At 39.7% G+C, this 25,475-nt stretch overlaps 1 protein-coding gene across 4 annotated transcripts in view; it reads right to left on the bottom strand.

The window, feature by feature from the left end:
• Positions 1-25,475, bottom strand: part of NHS (NHS actin remodeling regulator) — a 331,511-nt gene that overhangs the window by 10,755 nt on the left and 295,281 nt on the right. For all 4 annotated transcript variants that reach the window (XM_061627219.1, XM_061627220.1, XM_061627221.1 and 1 more), the window contains 5 exons: positions 23,128-23,280; positions 19,947-20,080; positions 10,678-10,740; positions 8,357-8,549; positions 819-950 (listed from right to left, as the gene is read on the bottom strand). In XM_061627219.1, coding sequence (XP_061483203.1) covers positions 819-950; positions 8,357-8,549; positions 10,678-10,740; positions 19,947-20,080; positions 23,128-23,280 — 675 coding nt within the window. The remainder of the gene's footprint in view (positions 1-818; positions 951-8,356; positions 8,550-10,677; positions 10,741-19,946; positions 20,081-23,127; positions 23,281-25,475) is intronic.

The following is a 25,475-nucleotide window of genomic DNA, read 5'->3' as shown; positions in this document are numbered from 1 at the left end:
ATTACCTCTGCAAAGTTCAACATGCAAGGGAATAAGCAAACCACCTTTATCTAAATTCTGGGTAGTTAGTGGTTTTATTTCATTAGCTGTCACTTCACAACAGCTATAGGCTGCATAGACACCATGCACTTAAAGCACATGGCTTCCCCCAAAGAATCCTGGGAACTGTAGTTCCAGCGCCTTTAACAAACCAGTTACCAGGATTGGGGGCGGGAATTATGTGCTTTAAATGTATGGTGTGTACACAGCCATTATAGAAACAGATTGTGATTCTTGTGCACGGGGCTGGTGCCAGAGGGCGGCCAGGTTGGGCCCTGGCCGAGGGTCCCTCCTTAGAGTGGGTGGGTAGGACTCCTGTTCTGTGATCTGTGGCAGCGTCGGCTTCCGACCCTGCCACGGATCACAGAGAAGGAGCTCTCAGGTACCCCCTGCAACTGTGAGGGCCCATGATGCCCGCATGCATGCCCCACCTACCTCTCCCATTGGGGTGAATGCTGGCCATGTTGCATGCATGCCTGCCACCAACCAAGATGGCAGCTGAGGCTTCCCTAAGGGGCTGATGCCTCTGATGCCATCTTGGTTGATGGCAGGCATGTGCACAAGTGTACACGCATTACTGGCATTTTATTATTATTATTATTATTATTATTATTATTTAATAATAATAATAATAATAATACCCCAAACACATTATATTTGAAACTCCCACATCATAGAAGTCGAAGTGTTCCTTGGAAAGCCATTTTGGAAGGCAGGCTCTTGCTGCAATTAAGGCAGTTAAGGATGCTATCTAGCAAAGAGTTTTATTTATACTACACCTATTTCTTGTTGGACTCTTCTGGGGATGCCAGAGATGGTTTTCCTCCTTCTCAGTTTCCGTCTCCGCTGTAGCACGGATTGTGAGTGAACAAGAGAGCAGCGTATACTAGCCTCTCTGTCAAAACCAACTCCTGCAACCCATAAATAGGTCTCATTAGCTTTTGGAAATAGTAAACAAAGTGTTATGACTAAAAGACACTGACGGTCATGTGAGCGCTTTGGATTATGCCTGCAAATAAATATAAGGCAGACTTTGTACAACTCTCACGGGGGAAAAGAAGTCACCGTGTACCACAGCTTTGCTTCTATAATCCCTGTTTCCTCAGAGCAGCCTGCATTGCCAAAAGTCACAAAAGGTGGAAAAGGGAAATGAAAGGGGGGACAGAGTTAGTTGCTCTCATTAGCAAAGAACATTTATTATAATGGTTTGTCCATTTGTTATGCATATACAGGCACTGACATCTATGAAATTAACGTTAGTATTCATGATGATGATCAGAAATTGTTCAGATGTTTGTTTTTAAAAAAATGCTTACATTGTAGTGCAATTGTGGGGAGGCCAAAGAGGGGTGGCAAAAATCTGAGTATATTTTATATATCCAGCCTATCTTACTATACCATGTGTCTTAGAATAATGGTGGATGAAGAGCAGGATCCAACTAAGTTTTCCATATATCAATCCTTAGAGAACATTGTTGGTGTCAAGTCATAACTAAATGTCCACACTGATTTCATGGTTCAGTAATTACAGATTAGTATGTTAAAAGGTCATGTAGGAGTACATTAAGCTAACAGGAAGGCAGGACAACTTTACAAGCTGACAACAAATATGTGATGATAGTTAAGAGGTTTGGCTGCTCTGTTATGTCAGTATCAGCAGTACTTTTAAGAATCTGGTCCAATTAAACAGTGGTGGTAATTGCTCATTCTCCCAACATCCTCATGTTGTCCACAAATGGAGAATAGGGTGGGATGTTTCTAAATACAAAACATCCTTCATAACAAGGGACACCTGAGAGGTGTGAACTAAGAGTAAATTCTATAAAAAGAGCAGTCTTCTTATTACAGACTTTCCTCTTTATTACTTCTAATGCGAATGGAATCTAGTATACATTGCTTCACAGTACTAAGCATTTCCCTAATTATTCTGGGAAGAGATGAAGAAAGAGCAAAACATAATGACAAATTAACATCTTCCTGATATGATAGGAAGCTGGCGTATGCTAGGTCAGACTATTTGTCAATTTAACCCAGTATCATCTACTCTGACTGGCAAGGGTCTTTCCCATTATCTGATATCAGATCCTTTTAAGTGAATATGCTGGGGGTTGAACCAGGAATCTTCTGAATGCAAAGCATGTGCTCTGCCACTGACCAATGGCCCCTCCCCCAAATCATCGTGCATATGCAGCCTGACTCTCAAATCCAAAACATTTTGGAAGCAAACTTCACTGATTTTAACAGGCCATACTGGCTGCACTTTGGACTCTGAATACACATGGATCGGCTCAGTGCAGGAAGTGGAAGTCCATCTGTGAATGGGATGCTTCTCCCAGTGATTGCTGAAACTGGGAGAACTCTGCTTGCATGTGTTCCTGGGGCCAAATCTTCAGCCCACAGTAAATCATGCTGTTAACTGCACACAGATGATACAGATGCATATCCAGATGCCGAAATGCTTCATAGTGCTCATCTGGTTCCCACTGAATCTAAGGGATGTGTCTGATGCCAAAGGGTATGTACTTCTCCATCTTTGGACACGAATAATATGCAAAAAAAGACAGACATATTACTAGAGCTGGATCAAATGTTATGTTCTTGAAATATGTGTTAGGCATCGAAATAATTTGTGGTTTTCATGTGTTACTGGAGACTGAAATGTAAGAAGAAAATTTGAAAAGTCTGTCAGCTATTCATGTGACTAAAAATGCATTTACAAATTAAACTGTATGTTTCTATTTAATAATAACAAAAAACATCAGTAGATTTCCTTTCATCAAGTTATAGCTTGGCAAGCCTCCTTTCTGAACAAATGTATCTGGGCAAAAGGTAGCTATATGAACTAAAAGTAGGAGAGGGGGATCAAAACAAATCGTCATTCAAAAACCGCTACTTTCAATGCTCTATAATTATATCAGCCATAATGATACATGGACATACACATACATAGTACATTACATACAAATGTAAAATACTAAAAATTAACTTTCTTATAAAAGTTCTTCTTGAAATTTACCACAGAAGACCTTGGACAAAAATCCTACACCCAACCATCACCAGCACCACTGCAAAAACTGAACAGAGATATTTATTTAACAACGAACGTAAGTGCTACACACACTACTGCCTTTCATTCTTTTACAACAGATTTTAATGAGCAGAAGGGAAAAATAAGAAAAACATATAAGTGCTCTGAACTTTTCAAGGTGGTCCAGCAATTTGTCTGTTATTTGAAATCTTTTAGTGGCATCTGTGGCAACTGAACAGAATCTCCTTGAGTAATTTGGCCACTGGAAACTGGTTTTATTAAAGAATTTTTAAAATGATGTCATTGTGAACATCCTTCTATTACAGAAAAAAGCTACATTTATTGGACCTTTCAAAAGTGAAATTTGTGCCCTAATCCTAAGCACCTTGGCCAGGTTCCAATGTGAAACTAGCTTTATGAACCTAGGGGGGCTTTAAATTTATTTTTCTCAAACAATAACCCACTCACTGTGCCATGTGACAAACTCCTTTGAAACGGGTTGGGAGGTGGGTAACTGAGTTTCAACAGCTGTTTGTTATATGACTCTGGGATCAACTATTCAGATAAAGATGTTAAAAAAAATCTACTGGGTAAGACCCTTGCATGAGCCTTGGCAGCTCTTTGGATCCCAGCTATTGACCACAATCCAACCAAGATATGCTCAAACTCATTGATTTCAATCCAATTCTGTGCTGAACTGTGGCTACTGATGAAGAATCACCAGTAGGTGTTTTTTCCATGTGGAAAACTGTGCTACTCTGAAGTGGATCAAATGTTCCTACTAGAACCTGACACACTACAGAAATGTGCAGAGACAGAAAACAGATTTAACTCAGTATTTAGTCATAATGCTTTTTGGCCAAGGGTCAAAATGAACATTACATACAGAAGTGTGCAATGTTCTCCTGTGATCAGGAGCTAAAGAATGGCATGCTGCTGGTGGTTTGTACATATCATCATTTTTCTGCCAGCCATTTCTCTACTCAAAATCAGAGCCTCAAAGCTACTTCTGCCACCCATCATGGAAAAAAGATATGGTACCCTTATGTCCCCCCTCTTTGTAATGTGTAGGTTAGCCCTGGTCTATCCTCATGCCCTCTCTTATCTTTGTCCATTCTGCCTAACAGAAAAAGTGACAGTGTCTTCAGGGAGGCTACTTTCCAAAGAATTTACAGGAGGATGTCAGTGGGACAAGGAGCAAAATTTACTAATTCCTTGAAGCAGTGTATAAATTTGCAGTATGAGCTTAACCACACTACTTCATGATAATATTATGTGCAATTTTAAAAAACATAAAAAACCCAAAAGGAATTTTCCAAGAGAGTGGCAGCTGAGAATATTCCCACCAATGCATGAGACAGAGGTGGGGAACTGTATCTGGTGGGTGGATGGGCTGGATCCAGACCTTCTTCCACTCTCCCACCTTCCTGGTCCACTTTGACAGGTGGGGGGCTGTCCACCTGTCAATCACCTGTTGTCACTGTGATGTCAGGTGAAGCATTTTTCCTTGCTTGTGTGGTCTGATTTCAAATCAAGTGCAGCAGCCACTGATCAACAAACCCCATCTCCTTTGCTACCAAGGTTTGATTTCAAACTATGCAAGCAATGGGACCCTTTTCCTTTATGCTTCCTTTGCCCGTGCAATATGAAATCAAACTGTATGGGCAAAGGAACCATTTCACTGTGGGACTTGCTGTCCTGCTGATCAGCTGATTGGCACAGACAGCAAGCCCTGCTTTAGACAAGGCTCAGTTATGCCATGGAATTCCCAGTTGGTAATTCTATAGTGCAACCGATCCAGTTTGGTTTGGTGTCACCACCTATCAGCTGATTCACCTGCTCCACACCTGATGTGACATAAAACATCAGGTGTGGATTAGGTAGCTGTAGTTGGATGAAAATGGCTTTGTGAGCCAAGTTAGGACCCCTGCTGGGCCTAATTTGGCCTGTGGGTCAAAGGTTTCCCAATGCTGGGGTAAGGGGGGAAAACTACCATCAAGATATTTTGGGGGGAAATACCACACTGCTATGTAGCCACAGAGTTATCTTAGAATTATCTTATCTTAGAGTTATCTTAGAATTAATCAGAAGAGTTATAATCAGATGCCTAAGAGCATTACATAGTTCACATAGGTCGACCACTTGCAAGAGCAGCTCTTTCCACTTATAAGCTAGTTCCAAAAATGTGGAAGCTGGCTCTAAGGTATAACAAACACTGCAAACCAATACAGCCCAGGTTTGCAGATATAACTAGGTGCATAGGCTAGGATCCAAAGAAATGGGGACATGTCCTGTAAGAGAAACCAAGCTAGCTTTACATTTAAGACTGTGTGGGCCGAAAGGGGTTGGAACAACATAGGATGTTGCCTTATACCAAATCAAACAATTGGCCCATCTAGCTCAGTATCGTCTATATCAATGGTTCTAAACTTTTCTTCCCCATGGACCACTTGAAAATGGCTGAGGGTCTTGGTGGTCCATTTAATGATTTTTCTGCCTGTTGCAGCAACTATAATGTGCTTTGTTAGAGCTGTATGATTTTTATTGCATTTTTGCAAACATTCCATGGAGCACCTAAATGAAGCTCATGGACCATTGTGGTCAATGGACCATAGTTTGAAAACCCCTGGTCTACACTGACTGGCAACAGCTCTCCAAGGCTTCAGACAACAGTAATTCCTAGACCTCCTTGGAAATGCCAGGGATTGAACTGGGACCTTTTAAAATGCATGGTGTGTGTTCTACCACTGAGTTATAAACCTTCTGCAACTTGACATGTGCTTTCCATAAGCCCAACTCCGCACTCCATTAGTTCTCTGTAGTCACAGTTTCTGCTAGTAGGGCCCAAATATAGTAGTTCTCAGTCTAAACATGTGCAGAAGATCTGGCATACAAATTAAATGCCAGAGCAATGCCAGTGTTTTCTATTATTCTCTTGACGCTGTTTTGATGCGAGTGTACCCAATCCTCAGCACTGAAGGATCAATGCTCCAAATCTTACAGCTGAGTAGCCTCAAGTTCACTTGTCATATATAGTGAGAAATGGTCAGTGAATGTTTGATAACATGATAATACATTGGCTTGATATGACATTTTTATATGTTTTATATCAAGAATGGCCAAGTGGCTTGTGGACCACATCTGCTTTAATGTTCTCCAGCTTTCTCCACAACAGTGGTAGGAGCAGAACAGAACTTTCTTCCATTGCTTTTAGTCTGAGCAGTGCTGCACCCTGAGTAATTTGGCTCAAGAAATGACATTGGCAAAGCCAAAAGAAGCACAGTCTGCTCTTGATAGGGGAGTACTCTCTTTGAGGAATAAAAAATGTTTCCAACAGCTTATACATAATGTTTCCTAATGGAGGGAGCATTCAGTGGGCTTGTGAGAAGTGGTACTTGGGGAGTAGACTGGGTGAACACTGCTTCTCCCTTTGCTCCCAGGCACCCTCACCAAAACCCGGAAATGAACTCAAGTTTTCCAGCAGGAGGAAGGGGGCTGGATTTCAGCTGGGAATAAGGTTACCATCCAGTTTCAGCAGTTTGGCTGGAGGGATAATCTTCCCCCACAATCCAGGCTCAAAAAGTTGGACATCCACATTTTATATTGCTTATTGACTTGCTTTTAAGAAATGTTGTGGATTCCTCCCTCCCCTCCATACATGCACTCTTTTCCTACAGAAAATGCAGGACACAAATTCAATAAATGAATACTTCTTCCCCCTGACAATTAAACAAACCTCATGTAATAAAGAATATTACCTTTTAAACAACAGAGAGCAGGTACATTTTGTTTTGATTATTCAATTTGCCTATCATTAGTAAGGGTAAACATGCATATATTACTTGAAAGGGTAATATAATTAACTCTCCTAAGTACTACTTTTGATAGAAAAGCTGTTTAGGGAAAGATTCAGTTGGTTTTTCTATTTAATATAATGTTCTCATCATGAAATGAGATGAAGAACCAAGAAAAGAATGGGCTAATGCAGACATAATGCTCAATAAACCATGGTTTGCTACTTTGAGAGCTAGACTGTATGAGTCTGAGGCTTGTGAGCTCCTCCTTTCTCCCTTTTTTGCAAGAATATCAGAAGTTTCTATTTTAGAACCATAGTTCCCTGATATGGCTGAACTTGAAGAACAGTGGTTGATTTTACATTTTAATTATAGTTTGCTAAAACCAGGTTCAACTGTGGTTAAATGTCCTTCCTGGTTGGTTAACTAACCATCACTCCCAGAGATCAGATATAATGGGGAACCATGTTTTCTCAAGCAAAAGCAGAAGCTTTTAGTTTTCTTGTATATGAAAGAGAGGGGAGGGGGAGATTGCAAGCCCAGGGCTCATTCCCATAATAGGGTTACAGGACAGAGAAAAGCCCAGGTCTTTACACAGAGAGTTCTTCTATACACATAGCATTAGATAAAAATATTGTATGCTAGTTTAAATAACAGATTAAATCCTTCATAATCAATCAGAATATCATTACTATATGTTTTGCCTTGGAGCATTATGGAAGACATCGAAGCAAATATTAGAATTTGCTTGCTAATCTTATGTCATGACTATCATAGAGGTTATGAACAACCTCTTTGCATTTGGCTGTTATTTCAGGGTGCTAAATGACATCTGTTAAATTAGGTATGTTTAAATAAATGTAAATGTACTGCCTTCAAGTCGATCCCAACTTATGGCAACCCTATGAACAGGGTTTTCATGGTAAGCAGTATTCAGAGGGGGTTTACCATTGTCTTCCTCTGAGGCTGAGAGGCAGTGACTGGCCTGAGGTCACCCAGTGAGCTTCATGGCTGTGTGGGGATTTGAACCCTGGTCTCCCAGGTTGTAGTCCAACACTCTAACTACTACACCACACTCCTACGAATAACACATCTACACATCAGACAATGCAAAAGGCTGTTAGGTATACTAGATTCGGATGAAAACAACCATGGCATCTTAGTCCAGATATGATGACACCAGCGTAAGTGGATACTCATCGGATAGCAGTATAATTTGTTTGGGCTGCAGTCCTATGCTCACTTACCTGAAAGTAAGTTTGAACTAAACATAGTATTCTATGATGCTATTCTATGATTCTAGTAGGACTTATTTTTGAGTAGACATGCATAGGAGTGGGCTGTCAAAGCCTTAACGTGTAGTTAAATTCTTGCCTCAGAAACCTTACATTTGCTGATCACAACCTCCTGTATTTAGAGACATGCTCTCCATAAGAAAATTAATGACTTGAACCACCTTTTTGTCAATAAAAAAAGAAGTACAAGCAATCTGTACCAGTGACATTGATGGGGATAATGCAAGAGGAAATCACTTGGGCATCTTGTTTCATTTTCTCCTCTGGAGTTGGGAGAGGTAGTGCTTTGCTCCAATTGGTTTGCTTATCCAGTGTGGAAGGGATATTATGTATTGGATTTTTCGGCCTCTGCCCTAACATGACATCTGTATCTTCTTCCTCCGGAGGGTGGGACTGTAAATGAATACAATCAAAATCAGTATCCACTCTTCTACAAGATGTTTAAAAATAGCAGAAAAATGAAATTTGGAAATAGATTGCATGGAAGCATTAACAAATAATGTGTTGCAATTTCATGACAGGAAGTCAAACCACCTCACATACTGGAAACGTTTATGAGCTGGATATTAAAATTAATTTTCAGTAGATGGAAACAATTTCTGATCAATGCTTTGTTTCTGCAAGCATGTACCCCATTATCTCAAGGTTATAGGTATAATGCATTTGTGCATGCCATTTAAACAACTGTGTATAAGTTTTAAGTCCCATTTTGTATTCATTTTGATAAACATTCATGGCAAATCAGTTCCAGGCAAACTTTCTACCTATCAGTGTACAATTGGCATAACAACCCAGGGTGATCTTAAACAATATTACTGGGAAGCAAGTTACATTGATTTTAATGGAACTTCAGCATTATCCTAAGTATTGTTTGTTCAGAAGTTGAGTGGAACTTATTCACAATGAGGTAGTTTTAGAACTGAAGCTTCAGAGCCTGAACCTAGCATTTTTTTTTCTTCAAAGTAAGTCTCACTGATATTAATGAAACTGACTTCTAAGGAAATATGGGTAGGATCAGAATGTGTACTTTACATCACATAATAGCAACTGTATATTATAAGAAAAATGAAAAAGCAAAAGTTGAGCCACCACCTTAAAGTCTTAATAATAATATTTAGAAGTCATGCAAAATCATCCAGAATGTGCTACCCAAACTACAAGGCACAAAAGATAGACAGACACTAAGAGAGATTAGTTAACCAGCTCAACCACAAGAGTCATTTCTGAAAAGAAAGCAGGACTGTCATGCTTTACAGTTTTACCAAGTGAGAGGAAAAGATCAGAAGCAGTTTGCTGAAATCTGTGCATATTGAGAAAATGGCAACTACTTTAGCAACAGGGCATAACTACTATCTTAAGAGCATTAAAGTTCTTACTCTTCATCTAATTGGTCACTGTACTTGTACAAAGCTCCAGAGGAAGTTTGTTCTAATTGTTCCAGAGGAAGTTTGCTCATTTTCACCTCTGGTTTTTGTTTGTTTCCAATTCATACTTTGCTAACTCTGGGATGCTCTGTCCTTGGTTATCATTCACTCTGAAACACTTTAATTCATGTAGCTATGGGTTAAAGGGCCAATATTTAATTTTCTTTCTTTTTGTCAGAACACTTAATATTTTATTATTTTCTAGCAGATAACCACGGTCAACTATAATCTGTTTCTCTTCATCAACAAATACTTTACAAGACATTCCTGCTTAAGGCCCACAACAGGCTTGCCACCATTCCTAACTTCCTACTTGTATTCTGAAGGCCACTCATCACAGTGACTTATGCAAGAAACAAACAAGCCACTTGCTTACCTTGTCAGAACCATCTGCAAAATGATCCACACAAAAAATAAAAGGGACCTGTCTACCCCCAAAATATTTTTGTCCATTCCTGGGTTAGAAAAACATTGCAGCTTTCGTTATCTGTTCAGCTTTTGTGCTGTTCTCAGCAGACATGAATAGCTCATATAAACTACTAGCACAAAAGACTTTGTTTCCTAGGTAACGTCTGAAAAAAAGTTGGTGCATGCAAAAAAAAAGGGGGGGGGAGCCCCACATAGCCTGTATTTTGTTGCTGATTCCTTCCCCTGCATAACAATGGCTTTCTGGACAAAGAAAGTGAAGTGACCTGACCACAGACTCTTTGACTGTCTGCCAATGCTGCTCTTTAGCAAACAATAGTAATGATAACAGTCCATAGAACAAATCCATGCTTTTGCTTTGGTATCTTTGAATGTTTTCTTGTGGTTTTCCAAAATGTTGGTCTAATTTTTTTCCAGCAATCTACAAAAACCCCTCAGAAAGGCAAATTTGGTTCTGGCCTTCTAATTAATGAAGAGAAACCCTCCTATGTGCTAGTAAACCTATTAAACATACATGAAACCGCGGAGGGGATTGGAGAGACTAAAGTTGGTGTTCCTTGTTGATAAAAGCATAGCATAAAGACAACAAAGTTAATCATACAATAAAAGCAAGCAAGAGAAAGTATTAAGGATAGCAAGGGACAGAATGAATGAGAGTCTTTTTCCAGTACCTTTCGACTCCATGGGGTCATGTGGCAACACTCGGTGGGGGAGGACGAGCGGGTGCTGTAAAACTATAAACATGAAATGTGTGTACGTGTGTGAAATGGTTAAAAAAAATAAAAACACATAGCTGAAAATGTTTCTGTATTTTGGGTCAAACTGTAGCAGTTATTGAATTTCAAACGTATCTCTGATGTAAGATATTTCCCAGTGGCAAAAAATGATAATTTTATATAATTCTACTCATAATTTGGGCCTGTGTTGTCAATATCCTCCCCAATTTTCCATCTGCTTAGCTTCTACACATTGTGGTTGATTAATCAGTATTAAAGTAATCACATGTGCAGATTTTTGCCACATAAATTGATAGCTATAGCAGTGCAGCCCATAAAGCAACAAACAAATTTCCACTCACTGAGTTGCTGGTTGTTGTTGTTTTTTTTCTGTGGTTTTATGACATACCAAGGTAGAATTTTATTTTATTTTTTCTCTCATGAGCACTTCTCAAACTTTGGAAATGTGTGCTGAGAGTTTCAGATGTGTAACCTGCCCCAATCATCTCCAGTGTTCATGGTGTCTATATATTGCATTTGTTCTGATGAAACAGAAACATTTCAAATATGATGAAATAAATTAGTACTCTTTTGGGTGCAGAGATGTAAAAAGCTTTAAGTATACAAACTTTAGGCTGGCAACTGATGAGGGAGTCTCAGAAAACTAGTCACTGACGTTTCTATTCACCTGGCCTAGAATATGAATTTGAATTCCAGCTCATAAAGCTCACCTGGATTACAAAGTAAGTACCATTTCCCCAAAAAGTTCTTCCCTAGGTCGGATCATAACCTGAGTTGCTGAACCTTACCTGATGCCTTTAACATATTCCAGGCACCAGGGAGTGTTTCATTCCCAGGGTACTTGAGTCCTTTGTATGGATGTCAGGCACCCTGGAAATGACATCTCCCAGGACTCTTGCATCTGAGATAGTGCTGCTGACTCTGATTAGCAGCTTTCCAAGAGGCCTCCAATGAGACATCATAGTCTCTTCCAGCCAGGCAACTAAAACAGAAATTATTGCACAGGATACAGGTGATTGTGGAGGGTTGCGGGGGCTCATGGGAAATTGAGGGAGGCACTGGACCCCATTGTACTCTTAATGACACCAGGAATGTGACAGGATCCAAATTTCAGACCTGGGCATGGAATAAACCAAATTAAGTTTCTAATTTGGGGAGGTTGGGGAAGACAGCTGAAGCCTATTCCAAATCTGAGGGGAGTTTACTTATCACTACTGAAAACAGGATCTCCATGTGAATTGCCCCCAAAGGATGCTCAAGAGGCTGTAAACAAGTTTATGACAACAAATACTAAATAGATCCAGGTCCACAGGATGGGATAACATTATGTTCATGCCTAATAAGTCACTTCTCCTCTAGACTCCTCCATCTATTTACAGGACGTGTGGATAACCTTTGGCCCTCTAGATGTTGCTGAACTGCAACTCCCATCTGCCCCAACAAGCATGGCCAATGGTCAAGGATGATGAGAGCTGTAGTTCAGCAAAGCCCTATACAGCTTGGGACCAGGTTACCTGAAAGATTGTCTTACCTCTTATATACCCAGTCGATCACTGCTCTCTGCAGGTGAGGGTCTCCTGCAGATACCACATTATCAGAAGATGTGTTCCACACAACATAGGAATTGGGCTTTTAGTGTGGTGACATGAACCCTTTGGAATTCCCTCCCCTTAAACATTACACAGGTGCAATCTCTATTACTTTTTCGGCACCTACTGAAAAACTTCCTCATTCAACAAGCCTTTTAAATAGAAATCTTTTCCCAGTCTGCATCTGTTTTGGAATTGCTTTTAAATATTTTTTTAAAGTTTTGTTTTTAAGATGTTTTGCTTTTCAGATGTTTTAATGTGTTTTTAATGTTTTGTCCCTTGTTTGCTGCAATGGTCTCTTTGTGGGAGGAAGGGTGGGATAGAAATATAAACAACAACAACAACAACAACAAATCTGGGAGGGCCAAAACTTCCTCATACCTGATTTACAGGTTGTAGGTTAACTTCCTACATGTTTAAATTTCCTGCCTAGTCATGGCATAACAAAATAGTAATGTAAGAAAGTGGATTAACCTAAGTAATCAGCTGGGAAATTGGTTCCTTTCTCCATCAATTCCAAGACTCACATTTAGCCTTTGATACACTGATGGAATTTTGGGTCTGGTTGTTGGACTTTCCTCACAACAACAGAACTTCCAGAGTCCTCTTTCCAAGGTATTTACTGATGCTCTGATGTTGTCATTCACACCAAATGAATCTCAGTTACAGCACGGTCAGGGGGGCTCTGGATAGTTAGGGAACTTCTGATGTGTCTTCAACCAAATTCTTTGACAATCTGGATTTGTTCAGGAACTGCATTTGTTCTAAAACATTTAAAACATGACTCCCAATTGGTGTTTGTGAGTGGATTTTAGTTCTTCATTAGCTTCTTCAAAGAACATAGTTTGTTTATCCCATGTACCATTGGCTTCCCCAATGAATATAATGTTTCTACCTCATTTAGTAAATCATCCGAGCTGGCAAACTGCAGCTTCTATGAGCCCTGCAGGCCATGATTGGAAACCACTGTTTCCTATTCAGGTTCCCAAACCTGGTTTGCAGAACTTGTACAAACCATTGGTTGACTGTTTTCCGTGTGCTGGTACTACAGAGCTCCTTTGCAGCCATTTCCCTTTTCCTTTTGTGCAACCAGCTGAACAAGCCAGCATTCAGCACTTAATCATAGTTTCCTGTTATGTGCAAACTTGGGAACTATGTTCAGCAGCTTCCCAATAAGCCAGGATATTAACATGGCTTCATATCCTGGCTTGTTTTCAAGCCATTAACCGTAGTTCCTGGGTTCACATGTAACGGGAAGCTATGGTTAGATGCTGAATCATGGCTTGTTCAGCTGCTCTTGGGAAGGAAAGACTGAATGCATATCTTTACTAAGTTACTATTTTGGCTTAGAGTTGCATGCAAGTACATCCTATGTGTCAAAACTGGTATTTTGACATCTTGATCAAAGGACAGAATTCAAGCCACAAAATAGCACATTTTCAACTTTTGGCACTGAAGATCATATATGTACTTAGGCGCGTGCTCTCTCTCTCTCTCTCTCTCTCTCTCTCTCTCTCTCTCTCTCTCTCTCTCTCTCGCTCGCTCGCTCTCGCTCGCTCTCGCTCTCTCGTGCTCTCTCACGCTCGCTCTCTCTCTCTCTCGCTCTCTCTCGCTCTGTGTGTGTGTGTGTGTGTGTACACACACACACACACACGCAGATGCAATGTTAAGGGTATCTACTGGGATCTGATCATGCAGAATTAGTTCAAGGTATAAATGAAAGTGCATACTCTGAAGATGTTCAATAAATAAGAAGCAAGATAAGACTTGCCCCCTTGGTCTATAAGAGGCACACATTCCCCTGTGAGGGCAAATTATTGCCACGGCTCTGGCTTCAGTGTATTGAAATTAACATGTACACAATGTGAGTATGTTCACTTGACCAAGTACCAAAGTAAGGGGACGGATGGATGGCAGAGGAGCAATTTGAAACACAGTTGCCGATGTCATGTCAGAGATGGTGCTTTCCAGGTGGGAACCTGTGACAAGAAGCGAGCCCAGTTGCTAAGCTGAAGCCAGGAGCAGAAAAAGCCAATTCATTGTTTCAGAACCCAATACCTTAAAAGGGTGGTGGCATATCTTTCCAATCAGCTAATCACTGGGACCTGTTGTCCTTTAAACTATGTGCAGCCTAAGAGAGATTCAAGTGGGACAAGGAGAATATGCACCCCATCGAACCTAGAGTGGTTCCTGGCATTCTGTTTCCTCTGCTGTCTTATGGATCCCTATGGAGAACTTCCCCTCAAGAAGCAAAAAATAAACTAGGCAGGGAAAGTCAGCTTCACTAGGGCTACATTGGCCTGCTGATTAATGGTACTCCCTCCCCACTTCAACCACAGTATGACCTCTTTCCAGAGCTTGGAAAAGTTACTTTTTTGAACTACAACTCCCATCAGCCCCAGCCAGCGGGCTGGGGCTGATGGGAGTTGTAGTTCAAAAAAGTAACTTTTCCAAGCTCTGCCTCTTTCCCTTTTCTTCATTTTTCCTCTACATTATAATACATAATGTAATGTAATAGCAATTTAATAATTAGTCACCTTTGCACTTTGTCAACAAATATAAGTAGACAAATCATTCCTTTTTGTCTGCTAATGCTTTAAGGCTAAGTCTTACACACCATCCTGCTATCTCAGTTTATAAATTCTGCATGTTTTCCTTCCCACAATTTTATTTTTTTCTTCATAGTACATGTGTTATGTTCTCTGGAATGAAACATCTGTGGTCAATTAAAATATTAATAGTCTGTTGATGACTAAGTCAGGACTTAAATGTTCAGGGACAACCTTAACATTTTGTCACTCAAAGGGAAAAGACTGAATGGGCTATGCTCCCCCTTGCACTACCCCACTCTCTGATCTGGTCAGAGTCGGATTGCTAGGACATAGGAAGCTGCTTTTTACTGAGACAGACCACTGGTCCATCTAGCTTAGTGTTGTCTACACTGACTGGTGGTTGCTCTCCAGGTTTCAGGCAAGGTTCTCTCCAAGCCCTACCTGGAGATACTGGGGATTGAACTTAGTACCTTCTGTATACAAAGCAGATGCTCTATTACTGAGCTACAGGATGGGCCTATGTATGGATGTTATTGTGACTGATCTAGAATGGTGCCATCATGTCCAAGATGATGTTGTCCTCAATCAACTGCTTTAGGAAGTTAGGTGACATCTTGGATATGTTTTTAGCAAAAGATTTAAAAGCATACATCAAGGCAAATACATGAAGTGTCTCCAAGCTGACACTGGCCATGTTGTGCAATATGACAAGCACTTTCTAGATAGCACCACATTTTAAAAAAGAATAATCACACTAAGTCTTCAATCCTATATACATTTACTGAGCAGTGTACTTGAACTCAGTGGGACACAGCATTATGGTTGAATTGAAGCAAACTGTGGTTAGCCTTAACTATGGTTTATTGAATCAAGCCAACTTCAAACCTTGGCTTATAAAGCTGACTTGTTTCAATAAACCATAATTAAGATGAACCACAGTTTAGGGCTTGAAAGTAACACTAAACTAGTTAATTGAAAAGAGAAGTGAAAACTTCTGATCTCATGGCCACCAAAACATAATAAGAGAATAAGAAGAGTCTACTGGATTAGCCCAGTGGTCCACCTAGTTCCTTTTTTTTTACAATAATTTTTATTCAAATTTTCATAAAACATAGAAAACAAAATCATAAAACATTCAAAGACAAAAAACAAAACAAAACAAAAATGATTAAACAAAAAAAAATAAAATGTTGACTTCCCATTTGTCACATATCAAATCAGTTATAGGTCTACAATATATAACAATCCTGCCTCTTAAATCATATTATAAAATCACTTTCCTCCAGTAGTTATCTTAATTAATCATCAAATCTCATAAACATTACTTTATTCTTTCCACAAAAAGTCAAAGAGAGGTTTCAATTCTTTAAGAAATATATCTATCAATTTTTCTCCAAATAAATATGTCAATTAATCCATCTCGTTAATAATTATAATAATCTTATTGTCATAACCATAGTCCAAATAAACATTTCGATTAATCCATCTCATCAGAATCTGTTAGGTCCAATAATTTCAATAGCCATTATTCCATTATCCCTATTAGTTCCATCTTCCTTCTTCAATAGTCCTGTTAAGTCCAGTAATTTCAGTGTCCAATCTTCCATTATCAGTATTCCATAATAATCTTGCTGTTGTAGCCATAGTTATATAAGTCTGATGGGAATTTCCTCTATCCCAAATATTTTCTTGCCATCCATTCTGAATAAGTTGCTGAAATACTGTTGTAAAGTCATATCTGTGTTCTTCTTTTTTACAAAATGCACTGGCTCATCTCTTAAGAGTTTTTCCATTGTCACATGGCTGCAGTTAATTCCATAGATTTTCTCTATATCAAGCTCCATCACATCATTCCAGTCCAGAAGATTATCCAAGCCATTGATAACTTTATCTCTAATATCTTCATTAATTTCTTCAGAGATAACGTTAAATTCCAAACAGTAGATTTTATTTCTAAAATCCATAAACTCCAGATCTTTTTCCAATTCCACATTTGTTCCAATCTCCAGGGCTTGTATCTTCCCTTTATTTTTTCTTTTCTCATCTCTGATCTCATTCTCCTCTCTCACAGGATCCCCTATTTCTTTAAGCTCCTGCGTCATTTTGCTCAGTTCAATTTTCAGCTCCTTACTGCCCTGTCGCAGGGTTTGTTTCGTTATCTCAATCTCATCCATTATTTTCTGAAACATAATTACTTCCAGATTCTCAGCCACTTTCTTGATTGCCATTTTTAAAACCACGAAAACAAAGCAAAACAAAAATAAAGAAGAACCACTTCTTATTTCAGCAACAATTGGGTTAATATTCCAGGCTTGATGACATCACAGTATAAACAGAGCAACCTGCCTTATCTCTCTATGTTCAAGAATGCAAAACAAATTTAGTTCCCAGCATCAAAACAGTTAGTGGCGTCGTGAAGAAGCAGATTCGTCAAAATAAAATAGACCAAAAAGAGAATAGTCCCAGACAATATAATATTCCTCGGAATAGAAATCAGGAATAGAAATCCCTCTTCTGTTTATTATCTTTAGAATGCACTTCCAGGACAGCTTTTTGCGACAGAAACAGAGATAAGCTGTTAATTTCGTGAATAACAGAGAAGAGCTATATCTCACCCAGAAGTTGTCCAAAGCCGATCAATCTGACAAATCTCCTTTTGCTGCAACAATTTAAACCAAGTAAAAAAAATAATAGAAAGAAGGGTGCTTGCCTGTTAGTCCGTTCTCTCTTTAAAGAAAAGATAAACGTATCGCTTAAGCAGATAGAGCTTGTTAGGAAGTCCGTCCGGCATTGTTGGCTGGACCTTATCTCATAAATTAATGAAATCCAGTCCTCCCAACAAAAACAGGCTTTTGAGGTTGATCTCTACGTTTCTCCCTGCCCGGGAGAAATTTCATCAGTCAAAAAAAAAATGTTCTGACTGATTTATATCTGAACAAGCTTCTTTTGAGGCGGGAACCCGTCCCAAAAGCGGGCACAAGCGAAGTCACCCTTCCCGGAAGTCGTGGTCCACCTAGTTCCGAAGCCTGTTCTCACAGTGGCCAACCAGATGCCTATGGGAAGCCCTCAAGCTTCCTTTCCTGATGATCCCTAGCACAGAGTTTGCTTTTTTCACACTGGGTCAACATCTTCATTAAGCGATTCACAATGATCAGTCACTGCCAGATCAGACCCCAGGAGGGTATATGTGAAATTAAGATTTTTTGTCCCAACATGCATCACTTTACATTTTGTTTACACTGACTTGCCGTTTTACTGCCTTTTCACTCAGTTTGGAGAGGTCCTTTGGAGGCTCTTCACAATCCCCACCTTTTTAATTACTCTGAACAATTTAGTATTATCTGCAAACTTGGCCACCTCATGGCTGACCCCTAACTCTAGATTGTTTATGACAACAACTTAAAAAGCACAGGTCCTAATACTGATCCTTGGGGGACTCCACTTTCTACATCTCTCCATTAGGAGGACTGTCCATTTATCCCTACTCTCTGCTTCCTGTTTCCTAGCTAGTTCCTGATCCACAAGGGGACCTCTTCTCTTGTTCTATGAGTACTAAGCCTACTCAGGAGTCCTTGAGGTACCTTGCCGAAAGCTTTTAGAAGTCCAAGTACACTATGTCCACTGGCTCACCTCTATCTATATGCTTGTTGACACTTTCAAAGCACTTTAATAAGTTAGTGAAACTAGGACTTACCCTTGCAGAAGCCATGCTAGTCCTGTCTCAGCAAGGCTCACTCTTTTGCATGCTTGTTATCTTTAACAATGCTTTCCACCGGTTTCCTCAGGACAGATGTTAAGCTAGCCCACTTGCAATTTCCAGGATCACCTCCCCTCCCCACATCCCTTTTTTAAAAATGATGTTACATTGGCCACTTTCAAGTCTTCAAGTATGGAAGCTGTATTATACTCTCAGACTATTGTCTACATTAGGGATAGGGAACCTATGGCCCTTCAGATGTTGCTGAACTACAGCTTCCATGATGTTTGACTGTTGACCATGTTGGCTGGGGCTGAAGTAAGTTGCAATACAAAAACACTGGGACGGCCGCAGGTTCCCCATCACTGATGTATTTTGACTGGCAGTTCCAGGTTTCAGACAGGAGTCTTTTCCCCTGATCTATCTGGATATGCCAAGGACTGAACCTGGAACATTCTCCATGCAAACCTTGTGCTCTGTCACTGAACTACAGGCTGCATCAGAGGAAGAGAGAGGTGGACTAGCCCGAGGCTCATTCACACACCACACCATAGTTTATTGTAACATCCAAATGTACCCATCAATCACCTTGGAGGTGCTTATTTAAGGAGCACAAAGGAACTTCCAAAAACTTCACAGGTTGCACATTTTGGACCAAAATCTGCAAGACCTGTGCATGCATAAACGGTCATCCGTTGTCACAGTGACATTACTGTGATGTCAGTTGATTGACAGGTGGGTGGCTCTGTTAAATCTGGCATGTGAGGGATCAGGGAGAAAACAATCTGGCCCACTGGCTAGATCCCGTTCTCCGCCATGGATGTAAAAAATGCTTTATTATAATTTAATAGAAGAAACATCTGCAGGCAAGAGCTCGGCACCATGCCCTCTGTTTAAATGGGCCAATACTGCTACACAGTTCTGACCTCTTAAAAATGTATCTTTCTAGATGCGTAATATCACAGCTAAATGGTAATCTCCCCATGGAGCCATCATATCTCTGTTGGACATCGGTCTTAGAACTTAGAAGAAGATGATGGTAAAGAATATTGTAAACATAAAAAAATCTCTGGGTTAAAGAAACATCATGGGGGAATGGGAAAATTAGATAATAATGAGCATAACTGTTATTTGTTAGTGTAACCACCTGATAATTAGGCTTGACTTTTAAGGGGTACCTCTGTGCCTTTAGTAGCAGCATGATAAGAGGTTTAGCAGATGCTGTTTCTCCTGCCATTACCTGGCAAATCTCTCTCAGCCACATGATGATGAAAGGAAAAGATGCTCTATTTGGATTTAGAAGCTGGCAACCCTTGTCACAATCATAAGATTACAAACCAAATTAAGGAAAGAAAAACAACTTACTTTTACGAAGTGATGGTTCTTTGTCTCTTTGTTCTTCTGATTGTAAGTTACAGGGAAGGAGGGAAATGGGGGAGCCACCACAGAGATTTGGCCCAGGACTTTTTGTTCTCTGTTATCACTCCAGTTTTGCTGCTCTGTTTAGCAAAAACAAGAAGTAAGAAAATTTATTTAGAAGCCACACTTTTCATAGAAGTACATCAAGGTGGCTTACAGCATACAAAGACACAATAAAACACCATTAAAAGCAATAATAAAAGCATCAATAAAGAGAATTCATGTTACAAAGCCCTGTCTAAAAAGTTCAGTGTTCAGGAGATGCCTGAAAGAAAGAAGGGATGGTTCCTGCTGAACTTCTATTGGTAGGGATTACCATAGGGCAGGGCCTGCCACACTAAAGGCTCAGTCCCCGGTGGAAAATTGTTCAGAAGGATGGGTATTTAAAAATAATCAGACATGAAAAGCCTAACCTTCAGTCAAGATCATCTACCATCTGGACGACCTGGTGAAGCTGCCCATCCCGGACGAGCGGGTGATGCTGGGCGACTTCAAGGTGCTCCTCAACCGGTCCAACTACAAGTTCTACTTCAAGTCTATGGACAATGATTTCGGGGAAGAATCTGATGATGTTGGGGAGTGAATCCTTTGCAACAGCTGCTCATTGTTTGAGGACTAAAATTCTTGAAGTGGCAGTACTACATTTTGGGACAGATTATCTTTAGGCCTGTAAAGAACCTTTTTTAAAAAACAATGTTAATATTTTGTTATTTAAATTCCTGTGCGCTGTCTTCTTTTTTGATGTGTATTTTGTATTTGTGTTTGTTTTATTTTTTTGTGAGCCGTCTTGAGGGCCTTTTGGCCAAAAGGTGGCATAGAAATAGAATGAATGAATGAATGAATGAATGAATGAATGAATAAATAAATAAATAAATAAATAAATAAGATGCAGTTCACAGGAAGCATGTACATCATTATTATCTTCAGGATATTCGTAGAATGAAATAATCATTGCATTGGGCCATTTCTCACCTGATGGTATCGCCCATCTTTAAAACCACTGGTGAGATAGGTCAGTATTATTATCCCCATATTATAGATGGGATGAAAGTGAATAGTTTGCCTACAGCCCCTAGGCCTCAGATTCCCCACCTTTGCTACAAGGTTGCAGCGTGAACTCCAAGCAGAAGCTCAGAAGTCTGGTTTCAAGGCTCACTCTAAGCGGCTACACTATTACCAGATTTCAATATACAATGAAAAAGTGTTAGAATTTCTTTTCTTTTTGAAAGGGGGCAAACTCGATACTATGCTGCTCCCATGCCTGTTTTTCTTCCTACTTGTACTGGACTCCTGGAAGTAACTACTTTGCACCTCTGGTAGAATGCTGAACATGAAAAAGAAAGACAAATTCGGTTTTGTTTGTCCGAAATTCATCAACCACTAAGTTGCCTGCAAAGAACAAAATACTCTTATAACCAGTGGTGAATGAAGACAACAATAACTCTGAATCTTGAGAAATAGAAAATTGCTTTGCAAATGAAGCCAAACGTAGGGAAGCAACATGATTTTATTTCGATCCAAATGATGGAACAGTAAAAATATAGTGGATATCAAACAATTTAAGCAGGAAATTGTCAGGAACAAATTAAATACTGTATCTCATTGAGTGATCGTCAACTAAGTTATACTCAGTAGACTCACTGGAATAAATTAACTTAAGTTACCCTTCAGATACTCTTAAGACTCTGAATACAACTAATGTTGGATATCACCCATTATGTCTTCTTTGTTCACTCTTTCCTTAAATTGTTGTCTCTTGGCCACAAGATGGCAGAAGAAGATTAGGCTTATCGAAAATAGTTGTGATGCAGAGCAGCTACACACACAAATGTCTCCATTCTAATTGTAATGCTACTATGATTGTATTTTCCTTTTATGGCTTTTTGCAGTGCTATTAAGACAGACCTCACCCACAGTTTGCTGCTATGATGTTCCAAGGAATGATCTAGTATAGTATTTATAACATTCATACAACTTAGTGATTTGCAGCATATTAAGGCAGATCTCACCCAAAATTTGCTGCTATGATGTTCTATGGAATTATGTAGTATCGCATTTATAGCATTCATATATCTTAGCCATTCTGATCAGCTAATTCATTACGAAATGCACAGATCAACTTACATCCATCAAATACATTCAAGGGAAGCCTAAAAGTTTTAAGAATTAAATAACAGATTCTGTAAAATATTCCTGCTAAATGGAGTTGAACCCCAACTCTTTTTCCACAGGGCTGCTGGGGTTACAGTGAAGAAGACAGAGGTTGCCTTCCATCTGAGCTCATCATTTATTGCAAATGAGACCAGTAAAGCTGGCTTTTCCAACCTAACAGTAAGTAACAATGACAGGGTTTTCCAGATACAGGAATACCCCACATTAACGTACGCAATGGGTCCAGAGCGAGTACGTAAACTGAAAATGTACTTAAAGTGAAGAACTACCTTTTTTCACTTATTGATGCATGTACTGCACTGCAATCGTCATATATGGGCATAAGTGATGTAAATAATGCATTTATAACTAAAATAAACACAGTAGGCCTTATTTTAAGAAAAAGTTTGTAGTTGGAAACTGATTGGGCGGTGGCGTCATGCCGTTACGTGTCCGTTCTTGTGAAGCGAGCATACGTAAACGGGAATGGTGCTACTGTAAATATGTCCGTACTCGCGAGTGTCCGTAAAGTGAAGGTCCGTATAGCGGGGTATTCCTGTAATCAATCAAAGCTCATGGAAGACTTCATTGACCTAAAACATTTCAAGGCAATTGTGAATGTGCATTTTTAAATTCCCATGCCTTGCACAACAGAACTCCTCTCCCCATGCAGTCCCCAAAAGTCTGCTCTGGGGGTTCTTCCAACCCTCTGGAGCAGATTTGGGGATGTATGGGGAGCACATAGGGAGAGAAGAATGAGGGGAAGTCTCGTTGTATGAGTGGAAGTCCTTCTGTTCACACAATGAAACCCTGGCTGCCAGTCAGTGTAGACAGCACTGAGCTAGGTGGACCAATGGTCTGGCTTAGGATAAGGAAGATTCCTATGCTCCTAATGACTTTGTTGGAGACAACCCAGTATCTTCAGTGAGCTACTGGAATGCAAAGCTATTTCAATGATTACACAGACATGATTTACCTCTCCTCAAGGCTCTCAAGTTCTGCTTTGCATGCTGACGCAGCTCCTCTACACAAGATGGTCGGGTGGAAGGAAGGAAAATGTTTCTTTGCTGATGCCAAGGCGCACGATAGTACACACTCAGTTTACTCTCTGCATCCAGGTTTGAGACGGCTGTGAAACCAAAGAGAAAGGGACACTTAGTATCATAGTGGAACACTGGGAGGAAAGGCAAGATCTAAATGTAATAAATAAAATTAATAAATATATAATAAACAAACACAGTTGAGTGGTTTAAATACATTAAATCAGTTCAGAAATCAATGCAACCTACTAATGAAAACTAAAATATACATTATAATTTGAAACAGAGAAGATGGTTTCTGGTTTCAGTTCAAATCTGTATGTTTCTGAAATGCAGGGGTTCATGAGTCCACTAGGCTTTAGAAACATTTTGAACAGTATCCACTGCCTACATCATGGCTGAGGGACCTTTGGCTCCCCAGATGCTGCTGAACTACAACACCCACTGGCCCCAGCCAGCATGGCAAATGGTCAGGGATAATGGGAGTTGTAGTTAAGCAACATCTGGAGGGCCAAAACACCTGGCCAACATGAATGAATAAATAAATGAATCAGGAGATGGGGAATCTGAATGTGAAATAAACTGACGGAAACATTTTGAGTAAAGCATTGATTAAATGGATACAGGAGCTAAACACAGAATAGCTTTATCCTCAGATACGTTGTTTTATCTTTTTATGTATTACTATAGTCAAAAGCATAATGAATTTTGACATTTATCAGTAATCTTTAGCGCTTAAGAATAACACCAGAAAATAGAAGGACATTATTTTGTTTACTGATAAATGCGCAGATTTTATTCTCATTTCTAACCTACACCAATGAAGGATGACATTAATCTTTACTGGTTTGTTTCTTAGCCCATATTTCTGACATTTACCAGTAAATCTCAAAAGGTTATGGGTACAGGGCAACCTTTATGACAGCCCAGGGGTGTAAATGTGAAAAACAAATTTGGCGACCTGAACATCTCTGACTTTACTGGTATAACTTGAGTCCCACTAAGGGCCTTCAGTGAATGACCTTATTTCATCCCTTTTAAAAAGAACGTTCTTGTAAATGCTGAAAAAGCCATCAAATTATAACAATAACTCAAGTTGCCTTGAAAGATGCAGCATACCAACATTGAAGTAGATTGATTAAAGACTTCTTTTCTCTTTCCCTTCTTATATCTTTAAATCTCCCATCTTTGACCACAACTAAATCCATCGCCCTGTATTTTATAACCACATGTTCACATTCCTGATGTCAAGAAACATGCCACTGGTAGAGTCTGGCAAAGGAAGGGAAGAAGTATAGAACAGTAAAAAAGAGGCAGTGAAGTTGGTGGGAAGAAACCACAAGGTCTAGGAATGGGATTTGCAGGATTGCGTGTTGAAAGTATGTGGCCAATGTGTGCTTGCTTTCAACATTGGCTACTGTGAGACCCTGACCCAGTCATGTTATGGGAGATTAATTGTATAATTGGAGGAATGGTTTTATTGTTTTTAGAATCTGGATTTTATCTTACTGTGTGCGGCTGTGATTGCTTGGGCTGTGAGGCTGTTTATAAATGTCAAAAATAAAATAAATAATAAACCCTAAAAACTGGGACAGTAATAGGAGAATACTGAGGCAATACAGAATGTAGATAGCAAGGTGATTTGTACAGCTGGCGTCTCACTTTGGGATGTTTTCATTTTATTCTTGGCCCATAATAAGGAAAGTGAAGCTGAGTTAATTATCAGCAAAAGAGATTTATTGCTGATTCTAAACTAGAGGTTGAAACACCCTTAAGTTAGGGAGCAAAGCATACTAGGACTGCTATTTTCTGGCCAGCCCAATATTCATACAACTTTTAATCTGCAGTGCTGAGAGGAACTGGCCATGTATTTCCTTCCATGGTGGAAGGCTGCAGTGGCCAGAGTGCCTCCTCTTCCTACTACATGGTGCTTTTGTCAGACTTTCCAAGTGAATTTCTAAAATCCTTCAAATGAATGTTGAATTGTCAGCAGCAGAACTAATCCAGAATATTCTGTTGCCTGAAGCGGAGCCTGTGCCCTTCCACCCAGGTAGGACCAATACTTTAAGAAGTATCTCTCTGTGCTGCAAAGTGGTACATGTACACTATCTTGAGCTCCTTGGATGAAATGTGGAATATAAATGTAATAAATAAATACTATCCTTCCATCTTTCACTTAGAACACATCAGCTTCTGTGATTGCTACCTAGGTATATGGTACCAAAGAAAGAGGGGGAGGAGAAAGCATCAGTTCAAATGATCAGATGCTCACATGCAGGGCCGG

Source organism: Rhineura floridana, chromosome 5 (assembly GCF_030035675.1).
Source record: "Rhineura floridana isolate rRhiFlo1 chromosome 5, rRhiFlo1.hap2, whole genome shotgun sequence".
NCBI classification, from domain to species: Eukaryota; Metazoa; Chordata; class Lepidosauria; order Squamata; family Rhineuridae; genus Rhineura; species Rhineura floridana.
Note: the sequence above shows the minus strand (reverse complement) of the source record. Positions and strands in the feature narration are given on the sequence as shown.